Raw genomic sequence first — 19,441 nt, forward strand, 5'->3', positions numbered from 1 at the left:
CCATGATGGACAGTACCTGTGATCTGAGCACCAGCGTCCATCTCTTTCTGCTTCCTGACAGCAGATGCAGTGTGAGCAGCTGCCTCATGCTCCTGCAACATTCCATACCTTCTCTGCCATGATTTCCTCAAACTGTGCCTTGAGATAAATCCCCCTTTTTAAAGAACTATTTATTTATTTTATGTATATGAGTACACTGTAGTTGTCTTCAGACACACCAGAAGAGGGCATCGGATCCCATTACAGATGAGCCACCATGTGGTTGCTGGGAATTGAACTCAGGACCTGAGAAGAACAGTCAGTGCTCTTATCCACTGAGCCATCTCTCCAGACTCCAAACCCCTCTTTAAGACACCTTTGTCAGGTATTTTGTCACAGCACTGAGGAAAGTAACATACAAACCCCTACTCTTCTGCCCGGTAGATGAATATTTGGGGGAAGGAGATTGGAGGGAAACAAAAAAGCAAAGATAAAAAGGGCTTTGGGGGGCTGGAGAGGTGGCTCAGCGGTTAAGAGCACTGACTGTTCTTCTCAGGTCCTGAGTTCAATTCCCAGCAACCACATGGTGGCTCACAACCATCTGCAATGAGATCCAATGCCCTCTTCTGGTGTGTCTGAAGACAGCTACAGTGAACTCACATAAATAAAATAAATAAATCTTTAAAAAAAATGTTTTGAAAAAAAAAAATGCCGGGCGGTGGTGGCACACGCCTTTAATCCCAGCACTTGGGAGGCAGAGGCAGGCGGATTTCTGAGTTCGAAGCCAGCCTGGTCTACAAAGTGAGTTCCAGGACAGCCAGGGCTACACAGAGAAACCCTGTCTCGAAAAACCAAAAAAAAAAAAAAAAAAAAAAAAAAAAAAAAAAAAAAAAAAAAAAAAAAAAAAGGGCTTTGGAAGGTGGTGTAGTCCTGAGGAGAGAGTGCTTGGGAATGGGATTAGTGTCCATCTAAGAACAAACATGCAGCATATAATAATTTATTTGAGTGAATTGAAACATTCCATTGGAAAGGGGTGATCTTAAGACCAAGGAAGTAAACAACTCACAAGTCTCAGGAAGTCCCTGAAATTTATCAGACTTATAAGCACCCCCACTACCACTAAGATCATTTAAAGAGGAAGGACTGCTGAAAAGGGGAACCTCTCCATCCTGTCAAGCTGTCTGTGTAGCTTACTGAGAGCTCCAGGGTCATCTGTCACCTAGCTTGGGTGGTAAAGCTGCCCTTGACTCGTCACTGTTCCTGTAAGTAGACCCAATAAACGCACTGGTTCACTAAGGTGGACTTTGGTGGTATTGTTACTTTGGTATGCTATCAGTTATCCTCATTTGGGGTGTCTTAGTCAGGGTTTCTATTCCTGCACAAACATCATGACCAAGAAGCAAGTTGGGGAGGAAAGGGTTTATTTGGCTTACTTCCACATTGCTGTTGATCACCAGAGGAAGTCAGGACTGGAACTCAAGCAGGTCAGAAAGCAGGAGCTGATGCAGAGGCCATGGAGGGATGTTCCTTACTGGCTTGCTTCTCCTGGCTTGCTCAGCCTGCTGTCTTATAGAACCCAAGACTACCAGCCCAGGGATGGCACCACCCACAAGGGGCTCTACCCCCTTGATCACTAATTGAGAAAATGCCCCACAGCTGGATCTCATGGAGGCATTTCCTCACCTGAAGCTCCTTCTCTGTGATAACTCCAGCCTGTGTCAAGTTGACACAAAACCAGCCAATACATGGGGTGAGTATGTATTTATTCAGGTCTCTTCAGGAAAAGTGTTACACATGAGAAGACAGAGCCAGGCAAGAGTCATCTGTGAATCAGGAAGAATGTCTTCAGCATGATCATATCTGATTGCTCACCACTTGATCTTGGTCCTTAATTTTCTAGAACTGTGAGGCATATTTGTTCAGTCCTGTAGCCTATGATCTATGTGTATTGTAGTTAAAGATGCTTTTTGGGGGCAATTCTGGGAACCAAGCCAATAAAGACTTTAGGAGTCTTTATGTTAAAGGCATTGGAAAGTGCTTTTGTTAAAATGCACCCACTCCTCACCTGGCCTACAAAGTACTCAGAAAGTCAAGGAAAGTGCCTCCACCTCCACTCTTCTTCTGTCGTCTGTCTTTGGGTCAGCTACTGTATGAATTTCTTTGTCTGTTTCTATGATGAAATACTTAAGGGAAAGAGTCCTGTTTTAGCTCACAGTTCAAGGTCTGATCATTATGGCAGGCCAGTCAAGGTGACAGGAGCTTGAAGCAGCTGTCCACGCCCACCACCAGGAAGCAGAGGTAGGTGAAAGATTGCTGCTGCTCAGCTCCCCATCTCTAATCTCACACAGCCAGGGAATGTTGCCGCTCACAGTGGGCAGGTCTTCGAACATCAATGAACATTGTCCAGATAATTCTCCACAGTTATGCCCAGCCCCTCCCAGACCAGGGTGGAGTTCTACCAGCTGATTCTAGAGTCAGTCAAGTTGACAATTAACACTAACCGCCATAGTCATTTATCTCTGGACATAGGCATGTCAATCATTCACTTCCAGACTGACGGCATAATCACTGAAGACCCTTAGTGTCAGCATCTACGTAGTCCCATGCCAGAACCCCGGAGACTGCTTATTCTAAGCCTATAGTCACCTTGGACTCTAGGAACAGCAGAGCCTCACAGACAGATCACCCCCAAATAGGAGTAATCATGCTTTGAGAAGCAGCTTGTCCTCTCAAGCAATAAGGATTTAAGTGTGTCACCCTATAGAATCAGACGATGATCAACATGACCAGGACATGCCCCTATTCCCTGATCCAGCTCTCTCTCCATCTAAACCTCAATCTCTTCTCAGAGCCCTGAATATTGACTCAGGGGTCACTGAACCCCTTTATCTTCTCTTTCCAACGTGGAGACATTGATTAAATCTCCCTTTTCTACTTTTTACCATTAGTCATCTCTTTAATTAGAGAATTTGGACTGGCGACTCATCTTATCTGTTGGTGGTTCTCATAGCTAGACAGTTTTCGAGAAGCCAACAACCAGCTGAGTGGCAGATGACTGTGAGGCTGTCAGTCACAGGGATAGGGCAAGTGAGAGGGTCTGGGAGCGAGCAGAGGCCGTGAGGCTGGAGGCTGAGGGATAAGAAGAAGGACGGGCAGCATGCAGGGCCTAGAGGGGCCAGCAACCTGCCTCTGTGACACTCCTGTCCCTGTCACGAAGGTCCTCCTAGGTCCTTGTGCCTTACAGAAGTCCCTATGAGCTGGGCAATGGTGGTGCACTCCTTTAATCCCAGCACTTGGGAGGCAGAGGCAGGCGGATTTCTGAGTTCGAGGCCAGCCTGGTCTACAGAGTAAGTTCCAGGAGAGCCAGGGCTACACAGAGAAATCCTGCCTTGAAAAACAAAAAAACAAAAACAGGGGGCTGGCGAGATGGCTCAGTGGTTAAGAGCACCAACTGCTCCTCCGAAGGCCCTGAGTTCAAATCCCAGCAACCACATGGTGGCTCACAACCATCTGTAATGAGATCTGATGCCCTCTTCTGCTGCGTCTGAAGACAGCTACAGTGTACTTAGATAAAATAATAAATAAATCTTTAAAAGAAAACAAAAAAACAAAACAAAACAAAACAAACAAACAAACAAAAAAAAACAAAAAAAAAAGAAGTCCCTATGATCCTATTGTCTTGATCCCTACCTGAAATTTCCTTATTCCTTGTCTTGTGACAGATGCCATCTTGCTATGTCACCTGGAAAACCTTGAACTCTCGATTCTTCTGCCTTTGCCCGAGTCCTTGGGTGACAAGTATGTGCCATCACCTCCCAAGAGCTCATTTCTCACAGGCAGTCCACTCAATCATGAGTCTTCCCCTAGCATCACCCATATCCAATCCTTACACACCAAGCCAATACTCCCCTGCTGTAGACCTTCCTTGGCCAGAAATGAGGCAGCTTGACTAAAACTTGGTAATGTAGCTGAGGGTGACCTTGAACGTCTGATCCTCCTGCTTCCATCTCTCTAGTGCTGATACTGTAGGTGTGCACCATCCAAGCTACAGAGTGTGGGGATTGAACTCACAGCCTCGTGGGTGCCGGGCAAAGATATAGCAGCTGAGCTAAAACCCAGACCCATCACTCGGGCCAAATCCTGTCAAGAGGAAAGTGGATAAAGATAAGGTAATCCAACTGGAAGGCAGAAGCAGGAGGATTGAAAGATTGAAGCCTGGGCTACATATAAAGACTGTGCCTCAAACAAACTAAACAACTGCTTGTATCACACCCAGAATAACATTGTGTCAAATATCAAGGTACTTGTTGAGCCATAGAGAAGATGACCAAACTGCCTTTTGCCATGTTTGACTGGCAGCAGTAACCATATCAACCCCAGGTGCCCGGAACCCTGAAGGAGAGACCCTGTGACCCTCCTCCAGTGTTGGGGATGCTGGGCACACAGTTGTCATTCGTCAGCTGCAGAGGAAGGGGACATGTACCCCCAGCTCTCTACCTCAGCACATATGACAGGCTCATCGGCCTCACCAGCCCCCGTCTGAAAAGGTATTTAATTTGCTTTTTACAACGTGCCAATTGCAAGTTAATTAACCTGCAATTGAGAGTTATAGGCTGCATTAGAATTTATTAATACCATTGGAAGTAAATCTCCCTGGGAATTCAATTAATTGAAAAGTCTTGTGAAACTCTCCATAAAGCAGGTCTGTGAGAGACTAGGGTTGGAACTGCAGGCGCTGGCTCTCCTCCGGGTCGGGAGGGGTCTGTGTTCTGACTGGGGCTGCTTTAGGATGCCTTTTTATCCTTCTCTTGGCCCAGCTCCTTCTCACATTGCCTTTAGGGGTCTGGACAGGAGATGATCTCATTGCCAGGTCCTGTCAGGTCGGGGTCAGTGATCTGACACAGTGGCTCACTGTGTTGCACTAGCTAGCCTGGGGACTGAGGGTGGAGACGTGTTCCTGCACCTGCACATCTATAGCTGAGCATGGGTGAGCTATGAGGTGGTTTTTGGATCGAGTGAGTCACAGGCTTGGCTGAGGACCCTGGCTCTACCTTTATTACCCTGGCTGGACCCAGTGCCGGCTGTTTCCACCCCTATACCTCATGGTTTCGGGGGAAGGTCGAGAAGGAAGGACATAGTTGGGAACAACTCAGGATCAGCAGTCCTGAGCGTTTGCAGTGGCTGGAGGCTGTGGAGGGACAAGTGGGGTTTCTGGTTGTGGAATAAGCAGCCAAGATGTTGTGTTCAGGCCATAAGGCTGGGCGTCCTTGAGCCTCAGAGCATGCGCATGCGCGTATGCATGCAGGGACTGGAGGGACGGCAAGGAAGGAACAAAGGAGTGTGCCGTTCTCCATCCAGAACATTCTCAAGCTCCCTGTTCCCTGTCAAAGTTCAGCTTCAAACGCATCCTTCCCCAGTCTCCCAGTACTGGGTGATCCTAGGCCAGCCAGGTCCGTGCGGGTAGAGAACCACACACCTACCAGGTCTGGGAACAGGCCTGTAGCCATCATTCCAGAACAGACAGGTGAAATTCCCAACTGTGTGTGTGTCTCTTAGTCTCTCATCTTTAGCTTTTGGTTCTGGACTCTGTAGCTCAGAGCCTCTGCTTTCTCCATCACCTGGACATTTGATGTCCATCTTCTTTACTAGATTTCAACTCTGGTTTCAATGTCAGCTTCTGTTTGGAGAGGATCAGGCACACAGCAAGAACTTGATGGCACCAACGTCTGTAGCGACCCAGCAGCCATTCTGGATCCCACCCTGACCTAGGGATCTTGCTTCTTGAGTTTTGGGGTTTTCCTGAGGATCTAGGAAGGAATTAATTGATTTGCTAAGTCAGGCCCGGGCAGGAACAGGAGACAGGGTTAGGGGTTCCCTGGTATAGTGTGAAAGTCTAAACCCTAGTCGGAATAACTCTGCCTCGCCGCAAACCACATCCCAAAATGTCACAAAAGCTATCTCTCCCATGACTAGACATGGCTTGCCAAGACCAGCAGAGTCCTTGAAAGAGCAAAGGCAGATGCCATATTAATGTATAGCATTCCTAGATTCTGCGTTTTAAAATTAGTATTATGGTGCACATGTGATGCACTATGGGTACATGTCATGATGTACAGGCCTGTTCCCAGACCTGGTAGGTGTGTGGTTCTCTACCCGCATGGACCTGGCTGGTCTAGGATCACTCAGTACTGGGAGACTGGGGAAGGATGTGTTTGAAGCTGAACTTTGACAGGGAACAGGGAGCTGTCACAGTGTATGTGCAGAAGTCAGAGTTGTGAAGTTGGTTCTCAAATTTCACCTTTATGCCACTTCCGGGGATTGAACTCAGGTCCCCTGGCCTGTGCAGCAAGTGCTTTTCACACCAGCTGTATAGTCTGGTTTACTGTGGTCTGAGGTCACTGCTACTGCTTTGACACTGAGTGTATTCTACCCTAGAGCTTGAACAAATTCTGTTGATACTCAGAGCTGTGTGAACTCGGAGCTCAGTGGGCGGGTGATTGACAGCTACAAAGGAGGAAGTGGAGCTGTCTATATTTTTCCTCCTCATGAACTCATCAAACTCATCAAGATAACCTCATTCTTTAGGTTGTTGCGCTGTCCCAGTTGGGAAGCAGGTGTTAATTAAACACACCCTCCCAGAGTCATACAATGCCTGGCATCTCTCAATTTAACTCTCTGCCTTATAGCCTTATAGCATGGTGGTGCATGCATTTAATCCCAACACTCAGGAGGCAGAGGTAAGCTGGTCTCTGTGAGTTCAAAGCCAGTCTGGTTTACACAGTGAATTCCTGGTCAGCCAAGTCTTCAGGGTCAGAACCTATCTCATAAAACAGAAACCATCCCATGTTTCTGCTTTGCTGGCCTGGGGCCCCAACTTAGCTCAAATTCAGCCTTGATGGAGAGAGTGACTAGCCACTTCTTTTAAAATTTATTTTGTTTTTATTTATTTATTTATGTGAGTAGGGGTGTGCACATGTGTGTATAAGTGAGTGTATTTTTCCTCATGTAAGTTTGCATGTGCACATGTATGTGGATAACTGTAGAGGCCAGGAGAAGGCATGGGCTAGCCTGGAGCTAGAGTTTCAGACGGTTGTGTGCCCAACATGGGTGCCATGCATGGAACTTGGATCCTCTTGCAAAAGCAGACAGCTGTAGTGACTGCTGAGCCCTGTCTCCCACCCCATCTCAAAATGTAGACATATTGATTCCTTTAGGTGTGGAAGTGCACATTTGGAAGCCCGAGGACAACTTGCAGGAGTCAGTTCTCTCCCGTCACGTGGGTCCTGAGGATTGGACTCAAGTCACCAGGCTAGGTGGCAGGTCTTTTTATCTACGGAGCCATCTGGGCTATTCTGAGCAGACACTTCTGAGGGCTACCTCCCCTCATCTACCTGCTTTCTTGGGTTCCTCTGCCTCAGAAACTTTAAGGTCGCTCTGAATCTGGACACAGTTGTTAATCGTTATCTGGGTGCAAGTCCAGCCTCCCCCACAGCCGTCAAGCCACAGAAAGACCACACTGGAGAGAGCACCTTTATTTGAAATAACATCATAGGTCTCTGATCACCTCCTAGTGGAGACAGAGAATAGCTCAGGGAGAGCCTACAGGGCCCAGTGGGATCAGGTCACAGCCTTGCAATAAGCACCAAGAACCTTAGGGAAGGTCACTCCTGCCAGGCAGGGAGACACACCCGAGGGTGGTGCTTTCTATTCTCTGAGTGTAGGGCCATGGCCCGGTTAGAGAAGCACCAGGATACGGAGGTCATAAGAGACCAAGCACGAGCCAGAGAGGCCTTCAGGGCTGTGGAGCAGTTCTGTGGAACCTGCCAGTACCCCGGCCTCAAGGTGTGTGGGCACGGCCTCTAGCAAGCCTAGGATATAGGCAGTTTGACTCTGTTAAGGGGACACCGATTTGTGTCCCCCATTAAAATAGGAGGCTCTAGAGATATTCTGAAAGAGTGGCCGTGATGGAAGTTGTCGGTTCCACCGCGGATGGATGGTCCCATTAAATGGTCCTGCCTTCTCCATGGGGCGAGCAGGTGAGGGCCAGTAGGCTCAGCAAGAGTGGGGGACATGAGGGAGCATCGTCAGATTCGAAGCTCTTTGCCCTTCTCATTCTCAGAGATCCTCCCTCAGGGTCCCAAACTCCCCTCTTGGAAGCTGACCTACCTGCAACCCTAAGGAAGTGACCAGAGAAAGAGGGGCGGGCCCAAAATTCTGTTGTGCCCTGATGTCTTTCCGGGTGGCCCGCCTCCCGGCAGCCCAGCTGCCTCGGGAACCCTCTGGGCCACACACCTCAGGGTCACGGTTTCAGCAACAGTGAGGCTTGGGTTAAAATCTACCCCCTCAACCCCCACATCCAGGATCTGGGTCATGTGTATCCTCTGCACATCGCTCCCCAGACTGAGTGGGGATCACAGACCTACCTTTCAAGGGTTAAATGAGACAATATAGGGAAAGCGCCTGAGCTGGCCCTGACCCTGACAGAGCAGGGGCTCAGCCATTGAGAACTGTGGTTATTCTCCTGCCTCCACCGAGCCCACCCAGCCCACCCAGCCCCCGTCTTCAGCGGGAGTGGAAGGTAGGGGGCAGGGGCAAAAAAAGAGCTCCATCAGGGTGCTAGTCAGCACTGGGCCCTGCCCTTGGAAGCACCATCTCTCCCCAGGGATCCCAGGCTCCCCGTGTCCTCCGCAATAGTCCCTGCCTGATGCCCAGTCCCACATGGGGAGTCGTCAGGATGCGTCCGCTGTTCAGCTGCAGGGCGGGGCTTGCGCGGGAGAGAGGGATTCTTACTTCCTGTTGCCAGCCTGGTCTGCGTTCTTTTGTGCAGGGTCAGGGCCCAGCAGGGCAGCCAGGATGCCATCGGGTCGAGGACCTCCACGCTTCATCTTGAGGTTGGCTCTCAGGGCTGCGTCCTGCCCAGAGCCCCCCTCAGGGGAGGCCAGGGGATCTGAAAGGAGGGCAGAAGGAAGGGTTGCTCAAGGTAGCCAATGGGCTCTGCTGCCAGTGAGAGAAGGCAAATAGGCTCTGTCTCATTCATTTATTCATTCATTCGTTCATTCATTCATTTTGCAGCATACACATTCATTCATCTATTAATTTTGCTCACCCATTCACACATCCAGGTCCCCATTCATTTCCCCACTCATTCATCTTCTTTCCCATTCATTCACCCATCTCATCATGCTGGCGTTCATTCACTTTGCCATTATTAATCTTCCCAGTCTCTCATTTGTTCATCCACTAGCCCATTCTCTCATCCACCTACTCATTCCCCAAGTCATTCATTCTTCTGTTCATCAATTTATCTACCTACACATTCTCCCATTCATTCATGCACCACTCATTCAAACCCTCCCATGTGCTTGATCCTGCATTCATCATACCTATGCACCTGCTCACTCATTCTTTAGCCAATAGCAAGTGGCCTGAACTCCAGACCCTGCAGAGTCACCAGCCACCCCCAACTTGTACAAGTGGTCTCCAGTGTATCAGGAAGACGCAGGGAAAACTCACTCCAGGATGAGAAGGAAGATACAGACAAAAAGGGCTCAGGACAGCTTCACCAAGGAGCATGTTCTGATGTGGGAGTCAGTGGTCAGCAAGGGGAGGGATTGGCCTGAGCGAGACATGGAGGCAGGAAGCAGCAGGCATGGCTGGGTATGGCCGGTCACTCCCTGTGATGCCAGGGGTTAGGGCTTAGACACTTATTGTCCTTAAGCAGATGGGGGAGTGAGGATGCAAAATCAGAGGGGCCATTTGACGATAACAAGATGGAGTCCCCGAAGTGGGGACCACACAGCTTTAGCAGCCTCCATGGGAGTAGCAGGTCACAGGAGGCCTAGTTGCTACTCACCATGGACCCCAATCATGTGCTCCAGGATAAGGACTCTCTCCGCCAGGATCTTCAGGGCCTCCCGAAGCTGCTGCACGCCTTCTCCCTGGTGGGAATGAAAGGCCAGGTTCAGGGTCTCGGTCAGCCTGGAGCTGGTCATACACATAAGCTATGCAAACACAGCAGACATCCTCACAACCCTACCGCTCCCTCAGCGTCCACACCACGACCATCCAACGTCAAAGCTGAGCGCTGGCTATGTATCAGGCTGGTACTCCAAAGAAGATTCACCAGTGAGCGGCCTGGAATCCAGTCAGTAAGCACCCCCACAGTTAACCAGCGTGGACTGCTGGCCTGGCCTTCTACTCTAGACCTGGTGAGCTCAAGCTTGTTTTTCTCCTACCATGGTTTTCTAAGGGCTCCTTCACAGCATATCCTGGGATTTTTTTTTTGTCAATATGACACAAGCTAGAGTTAGCTGGAAGAGTAATCTCAATTGAGAAAATGCCTCCATTAGATTCGTTTGTAGGCCAGCCCATGGCCCACAATTAATCAATTTCTTGACTGATGATTGATGTGGGAGGGCAGAGTCCACTGTGGGCGGTGTCATCCCTTGGGCAGGTTGTCCTGGATTGTATTAGAAAGCTGGCTGAGCAATCTATGAGGAGCAAGCCTCATACGGTTTTTGCCTCAGCTCCTGCCTCCAGGTTGCTGCCTCGACTTCCCCTAAACCTGTGAGCAGAAATTAACCCTTTCCTCTCCGGGTTGCTGTGGGTCACGGTGTTTGTCGCAGTAATAGAAAGCCAACGGACATGAGAGAGCAGTCTGTGCTCTCAGCTGCTGAGCCATCTCTCCAGCTCTGAGCATGCCCCGATTCATCATATATTCTTGAGAGACACAGTTCAAGCTCCAACAGACCCTCTGCTTCCCACCATGTAAAAGATTATCTCAAAAGGTAAGAGCCCAAGATCCTAAATCAGAACGCCTTTAGAAGGGAGCGTAGATGTCAGCAATTGTAACATTGGACTAGGTGATGGTTTCTTTGAGGTTGTACCTAAAATACAATGGCCAAGAACAAAGTAGGCAATCGGGTGCTTTAAATGAGAGGGTTTTTTTTTTCTTTCACAATGAGAAACACAGCAGAATGAAATCTCATTCATAAGTGGAAGGTAACTCTGCAGTTGTTGGACACCATATTGGACTGATTTTTAACCCAGGATATATGAAGAACTCTTACAAGCTCTGGCTTCCCCTGATGACAGACTGTAGATGGAAAGTTTGTGAATCCATTCTTCAGACGATGTTTATCACGGTGACGGAAATCAACCCAGGACCCCCCACCTTCCAGACAAGACCAAGGAGGCCAGAGCACCCGGCTCAGAGGCCTGCAGGTGAACACGGAGACCCGCCCCTGCCTGGATTGTTCCTCTGAGAGCGCTGGCCAGATCAGCTTTGTGGGTGGGCCGGGTTGGGCCAGAAAAGGACCAGAGATAGCTGAGCCCACCCTAGATGGTAGGAGCTAGTGCCAGGCACCTTTGTGGAACCGTCATTCCACACGGCTCCGAGTACTTGACCACACAAAGCAGGCTGCTGACTTTTGAGAGAGACACCAACCTCCCCCCCCTGCCTCCCCCCCCGTAGAGCAGCACAGGGCTGGTGTCAGGGCTGGTGTCTTGGCTCTGCTGTTCCATTCAGAGTCAAGGGGGGGGAGTCAACGGGTGTTTATTAGATGGTTAGAGTGAAGGTCCCACCAGGAGACAGAGGCAGCTGTGTGCAGAGTCCATGCCTCGTAGTTGGGGAAGAGGCTCTGGGTGGGGAACTGGGGTCTTCAGGGCCTCTCAGTCAGAGACCCACATAAGCTGTCCCTTCCTTCTCTCCTTCCTTTTCTCCCCTTCCTTCCTCTCTCCTCTCTCCCTCTCCTCCCTTCTCCTTCTCCCCTCTGATTTCCTCTTTTCTTCCATTTCTCATGTGCTTTTTTTTTTTTCAATTTTTGTTTTGTTTTGAGACAAGGTCCCAGTATGTGTCCCAGGCTAGTCTTGAACCTGTGCTTTTCCTGAGTTAGCTTCCTGAGCACTGGGATTTTTCTTTCCTTAAGTATAGCAAGAACTTCCTAAAGCCCCTGCTCTGGCACGCTTTGGCTCAGCCTCACTCCTGTAGCCCAGGCCTCCCCACTCTGCTCCAAACCTCCCCAGTGACTCTTGAGAAGTTTGCCACAAGCCCACTTCCAGCACATACAGGAAGCCCTGAGCAGGCACTCCCCTTCCCTTACTCACTCTGTAGACCAGGCTGGCCTCGAACTCAGAAATCCGCCTGCCTCTGCCTCCCAAAGTGCTGGGATTAAAGGTGTGCACCACCACCGCCCGGCTGTGATTTGTTTTTTTGTCCCCCACCCCACCCTCAACCCAGTCTCAGATCACCTATGTTGGCTGAGGACAACCTTGAACTTCATGAATGCTAGGCCACATGCCCAGCCCTGTGTTTACAGCTTCCTCTGAGGATCCCAGTGCCACGATTCTCTTTCCTCCCCCTCCAAGCTCTCGTCCCAGCTCCCAGTTGCTTGCCCCAATCTTTTCCCATTCCTACCCTCCTTCGTTAGGGTTCCAAGTTGAACCCCCCTTCTTTCACCTGTTGAACCCCACATCTACCAGCCCATGTCCACCAAGTCAGTGCAGCGACTGCTCTTTGTAACCCAGTTTGTTGGGGGCACTGTCTTCTCCACATGTTATGCCCTGCCTCACACCAGCCGCTCCGGAGAATGCTCCTCCAGTACTCAGACTCCATCACCCCTGATGCAGCCAGCCCACAATTGCAAGAGTAGTCACACTGCCCCCTTGCTGGGCTGGAAACTACCAGAGGAAAAAGGAGGACTCTGTCCTCAGCAGCCAGTGCCCCGCTCAGGACTGGCCTTGGGTGCCTGGCTTTCACTTCTAGCACAGGAGACATTGCCAATAACCATAGCTACCTCTGCAGTGGTGGCTTTGTCCTCTTCTCCCTTCACGCTGGGCTCGCCCTAGGAAGCAAGTCTCATGGTCAAGACATTGGTAGGGGCAAGGGCACCTCTCCACCCTCAGGGACATGCAGAAACTGAAGACAGATAGTCTGGAGTGAGACGGGACAGAGGGCATAGACCAGGTATCACTTGTTCAGTCCACCATAGGGAGGTATGTAGAGTTACCCCAAGCATTGCTCTGAAACATGGGGGATTTGGACTTGGAACTTGGGGTGTCAGCTTTTGTGAATGCTCATTCAATTGCCTTTGTCTCTGGGCTCTGTTTTCCAGTCTCTAAAATGGGGCCAGTAAACACAGCATCATGGATGGCATCACATATACATGACCAATGGCTGCTTTGTGGCTTTGAGCGATGCTACCCTCTGTGCACCTAACTGCTCACCTCTAAAAGATGACTAGTAGTAGTACCTATCTTGCTGCGATGACAGAGATTAAGTAGATTAATACTGAGCAGGGGCTTAAACTACTCTGAGTTCTAGAGGTGTTGTCAAAGGCAGTGCTGCCTGCCATTGGTCACTAGACAGAGGCACGGGAGGAGGCAAGCCTTGGAGGTCAACAAACATTCCTGAGTTCAAATCCCAGCTCTACTGTTGTACTGTGTGGCTTAGGGAAATTAATTTCTCTGAACCACAGCTGCCAGTTCTGATAGATCAGTATAATAAAGCATAGTCTGGATACATGGTAGTGAGGCTTAAATACATGATGCCGGCTACTCCTGTTGTATCAGTAGGTACTCAGCAGGGACCATCCTCTACCTCCTGACCCTGATTTGTGGCTTGGACATGAAATATTGATCTCTTTGTTTGGTCTTAGAGACTGGAGCTGAGACTCAGAAACCCTTGTGTCTTAACAGGGCCATGGAAGCCAGCTGTCTGAGTGCCAGCTGTCTGGGTACCAGCTGTCTGAGTACCAGCTGTCTGAGTACCAGCTGTCTGAGTACCAGCTGTCGTCTGAGTACCAGCTGTCATCTGAGTACCAGCTGTCGTCTGAGTACCAACCATCTGAGTACCAGCTGTCGTCTGAGTACCAGCTGTCTGGGTACCAGCTGTCTGAGTACCAGCTGTCGTCTGAGTACCAGCTGTCGTCTGAGTACCAGCTGTCGTCTGAGTACCAACTGTCTGAGTACCAGCTGTCTGAGTACCAGCTGTCTGTCTGGGTACCAGCTGTCTGAGTACCAGCTGTCGTCTGAGTACCAGCTGTCGTCTGAGTACCAACCGTCTGAGTACCAGCTGTCTGGGTACCAGCTGTCTGGGTACCAGCTGTCTGAGTACCAGCTGTCTGTCTGAGTACCAGCTCTCTGAGTACCAGCTCTCTGAGTACCAGACTCCAGAGGTTCAGAGAGCCACAGAGACCTTTCTGGTTACACAGAAACCAGAATCTATGACCCTGGGCTACACAGCATTAATATAAAACTTCAGACTGCTTGGTACATTAACTTATATATAAGCTGTGACTAGACTCTCCCAGGACAACCCCCAACTTGAGGCCATTTCCTCTCCTGTCACATTTGCAGGCGGGAGTCCCACCTTCAGGTTACCTTTTCTGTTGGCACAGTTCAGGCTGTACCCGATTTGTTCTTTCTGATCCCTCCCCTAATTAGGATAGACAAGCCTATGTTTGGGGACACTATGGAGCTGAGTGCAGACATGGCCCCCAATTTCCCAGTGCCCAGCCCATACTTACAGATGGCCTTGCCACAACCTGCTCATCTACCAGGCCCTGGGGGAAAAAAACATCAGTGGTGTTTTCCCGTCTTGGATGTTTTCTGCCTTTGACCCCACCCACACTGGATCCCAGCAGAAGAGGAAGCTCAAGTTCAGACCTGGGAGCTGACTGGGTCTGCAGCCCCACCCACAACAGAAGTCTGATACTAAGCCTTGGGTGAGCCTTCAGCCCAATCCCTTGTACAGTGAAGCAATGCCAAGCATGGGCATCATGGAGAGGAGGGAAACGGGACTTAGCACTTGGACAGAAAAACCTACAAGTAACTGAAGCAGGAAGATGGTCATGTATGTGCTGATCCAGGTTTTATATGTGCCAAACCCAGGGTTCTCAGTCATACGCTTATGTGTGCAGTTGTCCCCTGACACCCAGCTGCTCACAAAACACTGCCCAATCTGTCACTAAAATGGGACCCAACTCAACCAGTGCCACCTATATGACAGAAACCTTCACAGGGTTCCACAGATAAATCCCAGATGCCTCACCTTGTCTTACATCTCACCCCACGTTTACTAACAGCCTTGTCTCTACATCAGGGCATCAAGTCCACACTCCCCTCTCTAAACTGATGGACCACATGGCTGCACAGGCAGAGCAATGCTAGAGCTTGGGACCATCCAGTTAGGCTTTCTCTCCCATAGGTGATTCTCACGAAAAGAACCAGGATTCCAATGCCATTGGGTGACTGTCTGTAGGCTTCCAGCAATATCTAACCTTTTTGGGACTCAGCTCACCAACAAAATGGGAGTGGTACCACACTGGGACATTGACACCCCAAGATTAACCCCTATACTACACTAGAAATGGCTGTGTCTTTACCTGGGATCCAGGTGCTCCTGGGGGTCCTGGGGGACCATGTGGTCCTGGGGGACCTGTGGATAAAGTCATTGGTGAATACCTGAGATCAGGAAATGCCAGTGAACCCCTATCAGATATGAACAGAGACATTCCCAGCAACCTGACCCTGCCCTGGGTCTTCCCCCACTGGTAACAGATGAAAGTTTGATGAATGGACATCATTAAAAGACTCATACACTCTCAGATTTCATACTCCAATCTCTATCCATCCACCTCCTGCCATTCCTAATCTACATGGTTACCCCAATCCCGACACCAGGAGACTGAACAGGGAGCTAATCTAGAGTGTCTAAGCTAGCCCAGCTTGTTTGTCTCCTGCCAATTTGGAAACCTTGAACCAGCCCCTCTGACAGCCTTCATCCATTTTCCTTGTTTACCATGGCCACCCACCATGTCCATCCAAATCAAACATTTAGAAATGCTCTATTAGGGACCTCTGAAGCCCCAGCCAATCCTGAATATCCTTATATAAGTTATAGAGAGGACTCTAGAGTCATCTGACAGGAGATGCCCAAACTAGACTGGAGTTTGGCGGGCATGCCTAGGGGATTGTCTTAACTGTTAATTGATGTAGGTGCTACTGTGGGTGGCACCATTCCCTAAGCAGGTAGTCCTGGCTGTACGATCCTGAACCAGTAAGCCAGCAAGTAGAATTCCTCCATGGTTTCAACTTCCAGTTCTTGCCCTGGCTTCTCTTGATGGCAGGCTACGCCCTATAAACTGAAATGAACCCTGTCCTCCCCTGAGCTGATTTTGGCCATGGTACTTGTCACAGCAGCAGGATAGAAACTGAAACACTCCCAAGTTCCCCCCAGGCCCTCTTCACCTCACCCCAAAGACACTCTTCTGGAAGGTTCCTTGGGTGCCATTTCTTCCCATCCATTGATGAGCAAGCTCTATTCTTACTTCCCAGCTCTCTTAGCAGGAAGCCGAAGAAACACCCCAGGACTTCTCCCTTTCCTCCTCCACATATAACTTCTGTGTAGGCCAGCCCCTGCTCATGACCACCATGGGTTTCATGCCTGTTTCCCCCAACAGCCGGGGGATGTCCTGAAGGTCAGGCTTTCAACCCTTTTCCCTGCACAGACCTCACTTCTCCAGCCTGAGGGAGCCTTCACTAGAGTGTGTGTGCCGGAGCAGCTAGCTCAGGAGAAGATGCACTAGGCCAAGTCTAGTTACAAAACAAACATCATCTCTGTGTTTCAAGCGTGGCAAAGATGTGGCATGTCACCTGGAAGTTCTCAGCACCCCAAGAATCTGCTGCCTCACCTTTCTCAACCTTCTATAACCTTCTGTGTGAACCCCACTCATCTCCTTTCCAAAGCTGCCTCTCACCATTGCTTTATTCCGTTCTACAGAAGAGTGGGGTGGAAACCCAGGTCCTTGAGTATGCTAAGCAGGCGCTCTATCACTGAGCCACGCCCCCAGTCCTTCCCTGGGGGATTCTAGGCAGGCGCTCTACCACTGAGCCACGCCCCCACCCCTCCCTGGGGGATTCTAGGCAGGTGCTCTACCACTGAGCCATGCCCCCAGCCCCTCCCTGGGGGATTCTAGGGGGATTCTAGGCAGGTGCTCTACCACTGAGCCACACCCCCACACCTCCCTGGAGGATTCTAGGAAGGGGCTCTACCACTGAGCCACGCCCCCAGCCCCTCCCTGGGGGATTCTAGGCAGGGGCTCTACCACTGAGCCACGCCCCTAGCCCCTCACTGGGGGATTCTAGGCAGGGGCTCTACCACTGAGCCACGCCCCCCAGCCCATCCCTGGGGATTCTAGGCAGGGGCTCTACCACTGAGCCACGCCCCCACCCCTCCCTGGGGGATTCTAGGCAGGCGCTCTACCACTGAGCCACGCCCCCACACCTCCCTGGGGGATTCTAGGCAGGCGCTCTACCACTGAGCCACACCCCCAGCCCCTCCCTGGGGGATCCTAGGCAGGGGCTCTACCACTGAGCCACGCCCCCAGCCCCTCCCTGGGGGATTCTAGGCAGGGCTCTACCACTGAGCCACGGCCCCAGCCCCTCCCTGGGGGATTCTAGGCAGGGCTCTACCACTGAGCCACGCCCCCAGCCCCTCCCTGGGGGATCCTAGGCAGGGGCTCTACCACTGAGCCACGCCCCCAGCCCCTACCTGGGTGATTCTAGGCAGGAGCTCTACCACTGAGCCATGGTCCTAGTCCCCAGGACAGTGAGCAGCAAGGAGGTGTCCACATGCATTTGTAATCTGTTCATTTATGGGGTTCTTGGGGCATGGTTTGTGCATCTGTGAAGTCTGTGAAGGATGGAAACTCTCCAGTCTCTCTCTTCCCATAGGAATCTCATTTTTGCTGTCTACTGTACACATGATCTGTATTCTACTCCAAGATTCCTAGTCCCCTCTGCTGCCCCAGCCTGGCCTTGGTCTGGTTTTGCATGGTTTCTGTTGCATCTCTCATTGCGGCCCTCACAAGAACAGCCTGGGACTACCTCTTTTAGACATCTGTCCTGTTCTAGAAGACTTGTCTAGAGTTGATGTGTCCAGTTGTGTGAGCGTGGGAATGGGATTTTACCTCAGGCCCCAGGTCCATCTAGACACTATAGACTGCCCAGCTGGACTTCAGTTTCCCCCATGACCTGGGCTTAGGGCTAAGGATGAAGGTAGGTAGAGTAGTTAACTAGGTCGGATTCCTAGCACTGCATAAACTAGGTGGACTGGGGTCACATCTGTAAGCTCAGCACTTGGGACCTGGAGGCTGGAGGATCGGAATTCGAAGGTTACCCTTGGCTACATAGTAAGTTGGAGGCCAGCCTGGACTACATGATACCCTGTGTTTAATATATATATATACACACATACATACATATGTATATGTATGTATATATATATATATATATGTGTGTGTGTGTGTGAGTGCGTGTAATTTAAATACCCTGCATTTAAAACAATATATTTTTTTCAAATACACACACACATACATACATATATATACATATATATATACATATATATATATATTTGTAAATATATATATATATATTTGTATATATATATATATTTGTAAAAAAGACTTTTGTACTCGGGACAACCCCAGAAAAGAATCCTTAATCTACTCACCAGGAGGTCCAGGGGGACCTCGGGGACCTGGGACGCCAGTCAGCACTGTGTCCACAACAGCAGGGTTCAGCTGGGAGTCTCCATCTGCAGAGAAAATCAAATGGTAGTAGTCAGGCAGGGTGGGGTAGCCTGGGATAGCCAAGCTGGAGGCTGAGTCTGAGAGTCCAGCACCCCCATCCCGTGTGCAAGTGGACATACTTACTGCTCAGGATTCAGAGTAAGGGGCGGGGAAGTGGATCCGTGCTTAAAGAACGTGTCACACAAGCATGAAGGTCTAAGTTCAAATCCCCAGCACCCACATAAAAGCTGGGAGTGGTTGTGCTTGCCTGTAATCCCAATGCTGGGGTATGGAAACACCAGACTCGCTGGGTTTCCAATCAGCAATCAGCAAGCTCCAGGGTCAGTAGGAGACCCGGTCTCAGATAACAAGGTGGAGGGCAATGGTGGAAGACACGCAATGTCAACCTTTAAAAAATATGCTTTTTTTTTTTTTCCTTTTGAGACAGGGTTTTCTTGTATAGCTGAGACAGGTCTTGAGTTTGCTGTATATCCCAGACTGACTTAAAGCTAGCATTGAGTCTGCTGCGTCAGCCTCCTGAGAGCTGTGTTTATGGCTGTGACACCATGCCCAGCTCCTCCAAGATTTTAAAATAATCCCAGGGCTGGGGTTAGGGGTGAGGTTAAGATCAGGGTTGGAGCACTTAGCCAGAACTGCTCCTCCTCGGTACTCGGCCTCACTCTAGTCCCCCAAGACCCAGAGTCTGATCCCATGCTTTGTGTCCCCACAAGCAGGTGGTTTTTGTGGTCTGCGGCTCACATTGTGGTCCCTGAGAACAAGCAGGTCTCTTTGTCACTCTTGTGTCCGTAAACACCTGTTGGGTATCTTACAGTGAGAGACCACAGGGAAGGAAATGTTTCAGAGGTGATCCTGGTGGGGGAGCCTTGCCA

At 50.1% G+C, this 19,441-nt stretch overlaps 1 protein-coding gene across 2 annotated transcripts in view; it reads right to left on the reverse strand.

Moving 5' to 3' along the window:
• Window positions 1-7,496: 7,496 nt before the first annotated feature.
• Col26a1 (collagen type XXVI alpha 1 chain) overlaps window positions 7,497-19,441 on the reverse strand; it is a 147,465-nt gene continuing 135,520 nt past the window's right edge. For both annotated transcript variants that reach the window (XM_031338280.1, XM_031338281.1), the window contains exons 8-13: window positions 18,494-18,577; window positions 15,363-15,415; window positions 14,505-14,540; window positions 12,774-12,821; window positions 9,833-9,917; window positions 7,497-8,926 (exon numbers count right to left, since the gene is read on the reverse strand). In XM_031338280.1, coding sequence (XP_031194140.1) covers window positions 8,766-8,926; window positions 9,833-9,917; window positions 12,774-12,821; window positions 14,505-14,540; window positions 15,363-15,415; window positions 18,494-18,577 — 467 coding nt within the window. In that variant the 3' untranslated portion in view covers window positions 7,497-8,765. The remainder of the gene's footprint in view (window positions 8,927-9,832; window positions 9,918-12,773; window positions 12,822-14,504; window positions 14,541-15,362; window positions 15,416-18,493; window positions 18,578-19,441) is intronic.

The sequence above is a fragment of the Mastomys coucha genome, unplaced genomic scaffold, assembly GCF_008632895.1.
Source record: "Mastomys coucha isolate ucsf_1 unplaced genomic scaffold, UCSF_Mcou_1 pScaffold22, whole genome shotgun sequence".
NCBI classification, from domain to species: domain Eukaryota; kingdom Metazoa; phylum Chordata; class Mammalia; order Rodentia; family Muridae; genus Mastomys; species Mastomys coucha.